A 5849-nucleotide genomic window follows, 5' to 3' on the forward strand; every position below is an offset into this window, starting at 1 on the left:
AAGAGCGGTCTGAACACTGAATTCCTACAGGTATTTGAAATCAGGACATCACCAAGTGGGTTCAGGGACAGAGATGACAGATGAAGGAATAGGAGAGTTTCAGCTGCACAGTTTAAATTAATAGAACAGTGGTATTTGTCTCTTAAAATCATAACCAAAAAAGATATAACTATACACAGTGTAAGCATAGGTCAAAATCAGATGACTGAATGCTTTAAGAGAAATATTAAACAATTGTTTAGTTGGAGTCTCTTACTATTTATCATTTTTTATTTTTACTTTTTTCTTGTGTTACCAACAGCATTCACTAAAACATTTGTCTTTTGTTCTCTCTCGTCCCCAAATACTAATGGTTGCAGTCTCAGTGTGACACCTGCTCATTAGAAACAATAACTCAAACAAGACACGGAAAAGCCTCATTCATTTTATCAGAGTTTGAACTTCAGAGACTAGATTATCAGGACAGGGAAGAAATCTGACTGGCCAAGTCAAGCATCAAGGCCTGAAACAGAATTTCCCACTTCTTGCTTGAGAAGCAAAATGAAATGGAAATCCACCACTTACTGGCTCTAACGTTTCTTGCTTCCTCTCAGTGTTTTGCAGATTGTTTTACTTCTTTCTGATGTTGCCCACTGCAGAAGCATGCGAGTTGCTGGGGAAAAGTGGTTTGGTCTTTTTTTTTTGTTTGTTGGTTTGTTTGGGGTTTTTAATTAGTTTTTATCAGTGTACTACTGTCAGGCAGATCTCACTATTTCTCTGGAAGAGCCATGTGATGCTAGTAGCAAACTCATGTTATAGTTTTAAAGCAACACCATGCAGTATTTTCATAACCCTTACCACTGTATAAAGTTAAGAGAAGGGATGGAGCACAGATCCAGAGAAGTCAACATCCTTTTAAAATACATTGTAAGGTCCATAGAAGACCTTATCACAAAGTTTTCAAAAGAGCAAGCAGAAAAGTGATTCTGCCTGGAAAAAATCCCAGCTAAGGTGTTCACAGGAAAAGATCTTGCACAGTGTTAAGAGTACCGAGAGATGCACTGATCTCAAGAAAACAGTGTCAGAGCATTACTAGTCTATCTCCATGGGGACCAGGAGCAAATTCCATCCTTAAAATAGTTTTTTCATTAAATACTCTTTCTTTTCTTTTCAATGTTTGAATGTCTTTTTACCCCTCCCTGTATATCAGGAACAGTACTTTGAGGCATTAATATAATGCCACAAATGTTTTATTACATCAATATTATCATTTAACATTCATAATTTTAAGATAAATCAGAACCTGAACTGTTTTTACAGTTACAATGGACTTGATTAACACATTCTTGATATAATTCGCAAGGTCTGTTCTGTCACGTTGACGGATGGTTGTAACTAATATAGAAGAACACTATGTAAAATCACTCCCCAAATGTGGTCAAATTACATATGTATAAGCGCTATGCATTACATTAGCAGGACAGACAATGCATTAAAAACACTGCAGAACTAGCCAGATTTTATTATTTAGAAGTATAGAATGGAAAGAAATCAAATGCATATGCTTTTACTAAGAAATACTTTCTTTAAAGCACGTTGTATGAAAAACTAATCTAAAATGCAAACAAATCCTTACTCTATAATCTTCACAATAAAGATTTTCCTAATTGAATATTTTGTTCTATTTCAAATATGCCAGAGACGTTAGAAATATGAGTAACTATTCAATAAACTTGCTAAGTAGTAGCATTTTGAATTGTAAGCGTACAATCCTTTGTATGATCGACTTTTCTTATAGTTTAATATTACTTTCCAAGACTGAGATCATATTTGGGATCTGTTTCTTTCAGAAAGATCTCTGCCAGTCATACAGGTGTTTTCCCAAGTATTATTACTGACAAGTTTTGTCCAAAGAAGTAAGCTGCATGCTAGAACACAAGGTGAGGAGCCTGACTTCAGGCACTATGCAATTCCCATGCCGAATTTCCTTTAGTGACAGTACTCTGCCCCAAAGCACTGCTGTTCTTATATCTGGGACACTGTCGAAAGACGTTGTCATCAAAGCTATCACTGTTAACACACGTTCACTAAGTTTGTGATGCAGGAAAGCACTTCAAGCCAGGTTCACATGGGATTGCTTTCCTGTTTGGTCCCTACATTACTAGCCTTTAGTCAAATACATCATAGCAAGGATTTGGAATGAACCTTGGGATTGAGGGTATGATCACATTTCAGAGGAATCAGTACTGAGTGAAGGTTATCACGGACATGGTGCACAAGCGATTTTGGTGCTCTGTCACCTATGTGAAACCCCTTTGAATTGATTTCTATAAATAAAAGGCCTTATCAGTGCACAACGTGGCACTGACAGAAGTTGTGCTCTTACTGTAAATGAAAAATAACTGCTTACCACAGCAAACACAGCACTTACTGTTATGGATTGAAACAAACTACTACACTGGCAAGCAGAAGCCTCAATGAAACCTGCCATTGAGAATGAGATTATAATGTAAAACATGTTTTCACAGCACCCTGCTGTCACCTCCTCTTCCTTTTCTACACTGAGGACAAGCCTTTGCTTTCTGTCCAGGTCCTCCTCCTCCTCCTCAAATGCTGCATGTGACTCTCCAGCACAACACACTGCCGACTACTGCAAGGTACTGATGGCACAGAGCCCTTCCTGCCCAACGCTCAGATGCATAAAGTAGTGTTTGATTCAAACTATAAGCAAACTACAATGTGGTCAACAAGCACAGGAGCACCGTGTCCTGCTAGCTAAATAATTAACAAAGATATTCTCGCTTCAATTTGATAGCAGCCTCAGAGAGAGCAGTCTATCAACTTAATGACACTTCTCTGCTTGCCATTCTTGACATCAAAAGGAACTCTGTTGAAGGCATTTTTTTCTGGTGTTAGATCACACAGGCAACAAAACCTAACTGAAAAGAATCCTCCACAATTTTCATAGCGTACATCGAGTGCCAAATGATTGTAATCACACCACTACTGGTGAACAAGCTTGTTCAACAAGATGAAAGTCATCTGAACTGTTGAGGGTCGCTGAGTGCTCAACTGGAGGATGCTATTGCAGTTTCCAATCTCAAACCACAAGCAAGTCAAAATTGGAAACTCCTGGATAGCTTTATAGACCTAAAATAATAAGGTTGCAGCAGAAAACACAGCCCTTCGTGTTGAAGATATACCACAGGAAATATGTAAAGCTTGGTAACATATACTTGGCAGATTTGTGTTTATTTTCAGCTGTAGAAATACATGTTAAGTAGAGGAAAGCTTTAATTTACCATACTCCAGAAATATTAGACATTAGAAGCAGCTCATTTGCATTCAAACCAACACCAAAATAAGACTTAGGAAATTTGCATCATATCTATAATTTGTGCTAACACTAATTCCACAGAATTTCTGTGAAATTAGATGACAGTGTTTCTGTCATCTTTTAACCCTCGGGTGGCTGACATCAGTAACTAACCACAAGGCTCATCATGTTGTCTTTCTTGATTCAGGACATCTAGTATTTACAACCAGCGCAGAATTTTGCAGTACTGCAAAGTACTAACTAGAAACGATAGAAAGTCGTCTATGGAAAAAAAAAAAAACATTTTTCAGCTGATTAAAGTTACAGAGTGAATTACAGGTGCACTTACATTGGTAGCAGAAACTGTAACAAGTGTTAGAAACTTTACCTGTCTTCCTTTAGGACCTTTTTTCCCACGGAAGCCTGGGGTACCCTGAGAAAGAAATAACCCATCATAAGTAGATAGTCTTTTCTTCAATAGCTTGAATTCCAGTAATTAAATCTGCATTTGACTGGAAGTGTGAGAAGAAGCACCATCAATAAAACCCCCAAACTTTCAAGCAAAGAATCACAATGTCCTGTAACAGAGGGGCAGAAACACAAACTTGGTTTGTCTTCATTGTGGCTACGTCAGAACAAATTGAAGAAGGGCCATATCCTGCTTCCAAAGTATGTGGCAAGGCAACCTTTGTGCTCAAGAGAAGCAAGAAAAAACTCAAGTGCAAAGTGACAGAGATTAATATTTTCCCGGCTGGTTTTATTGTAAACTTCATCTGACAATTGACAAGTATTAATTATTGACCGAACCAAATTGCTTCAATGAAAAATACTCATTACAAAGCTTGGTGCTAAAAAAAATACCCCTAATACTTGCAGCTCTAGGTTAAATCAAAATAATAATTTACAGCTTCTCCCCATTTAACTTAGCACCAGTGCATTTCATTGATTAGACTAATTAGATATGACCTGTTTATTTAATTTCCTCCACATAAGTTTTCTTTTAGACAAAGACTCAAATGAATGGTCATACCTCGCACATACTTTCTCCCTACTAACATATATTGCATTACCACGCACACATCAATATTTCATTAACATTCCATTAAACCTACCCTTTCTCCTTCAGGTCCTGGTTGTCCTGCCACACCTGGAGCTCCAATAAAACCCTAAAAAAACAAGAACAACTCTTGATTACTAGGCCACTTCCCACCAACAGTGCCTGCCCCTCAGCATTGGCCAGCTGTTGGTTCAGGATCCAGTGATTAGATTCAGGCTCATTTGAAATTACCAGTGAAGCTCAATTAACTTAAATGAGACTAGGTTTATTCTCCAAACAGAAAAAACAATTTCCTATTACAAGGGTACAGAATCAATTAATAAAGTAGTACTAAGAATGTGTGCCAGTAAGACAAAGTTGCATCAATGACCTTATTTATTAGAAAAAACGAAATATAAAAAACATACAGGACTTAGCCTTAAAAGACGGAAAGCATTTTTTCAAAAGTTAGTCACACATTGGCCATTTTTAGCTTTGTGTAAGCTAAGAATTAGTAACTTTTCAGAAAGTGCATGAGATCACTTAACATCTTGATGGTTGAGGGTAGAAAGAAACAGGATGAATTGAGAATCTGAGCAAAAATAAATTGAAGAAATGTAAAAGATACAATCCCTGAGGGTGCAGTAACTGTTGACACTTGAACCTGACAAATTATTTTTCCAATCACTGTAATGAAAACTGACATAAAAAAATCCACCTTAAAAACCCAGACTTAAGTTTAAGAAGCTGCTGCAAGTAAAGGCATTTAGTAACTGTTAAAAAAAAAAATGGACAAAAGCAAATCTAGCAACACGTTAATTATTTTAATAGATACTTAAGAGCACAGGACACTGCTCAGCAAGCCGTACAAGATGAGCTGAGGGCCTGAAAACACCTATTTAAAAGGCTCCTTCAAATCCTAGGTGAAACCAGCATCATACAAGTTTCTAGAAACCCATGTCTACTACCTGATGGTGAGAGTCAGACTGAAAAACATACCTAAAACACACAAAGCATGTGTAGGCATGCACATGTGCCCATTAAAAAAACCAAAAACACATAGAAAAAAGCCAACCTATTTTACCTTCAAGAACAATCAAAAGCAAAGCTTGAATCAGCAGAGCATCAAGAGCCTTCAGTCCATGGGATATACAGGACTACAACCCAACCACTCCAAAATCTCAAGAACGCTTTTATGGTTTTTGTGTGAAGGGATGGTTTCCCTTTATCAGCTTCTGTAGGTGTTACAGATTGGAAATGCCAGATACAGCTCCCTTCTTGACAGCTTCCATTATGGAAATAATGCTTCAGGCGGGAAATGTGCGCTCGTCTTCACTCCCAGCTCTCACCCCGCCCCTTTCAGTACTGTCTGTATGCGTTCCAAGTGAGAGGAGTGGCAACAACGGAAGACCGCTCTATGCTGCTCTCCATGGGAAAAAATAATTAAATCTTTCCATGAATTTTGAAAAAATCACTATGCTTTCTTATTTGTAGGTTCTGTAAAGACAGAGTGGTTCA

General features: G+C 37.6%; 1 protein-coding gene across 1 annotated transcript in view; it reads right to left on the reverse strand.

Annotated features, from left to right (window-relative positions):
* Positions 1-5849, reverse strand: part of COL24A1 (collagen, type XXIV, alpha 1) — a gene marked incomplete at its 5' end in the record, with an annotated part of 121755 nt that overhangs the window by 90825 nt on the left and 25081 nt on the right. Inside the window, 2 exons of the mRNA XM_010145348.1 lie at positions 3684-3728; positions 4408-4461. Coding sequence (XP_010143650.1) covers positions 3684-3728; positions 4408-4461 — 99 coding nt within the window. The remainder of the gene's footprint in view (positions 1-3683; positions 3729-4407; positions 4462-5849) is intronic.

Source organism: Buceros rhinoceros, unplaced genomic scaffold (assembly GCF_000710305.1).
Source record: "Buceros rhinoceros silvestris isolate BGI_N320 unplaced genomic scaffold, ASM71030v1 scaffold8241, whole genome shotgun sequence".
Classification (NCBI taxonomy): Eukaryota; Metazoa; Chordata; class Aves; order Bucerotiformes; family Bucerotidae; genus Buceros; species Buceros rhinoceros.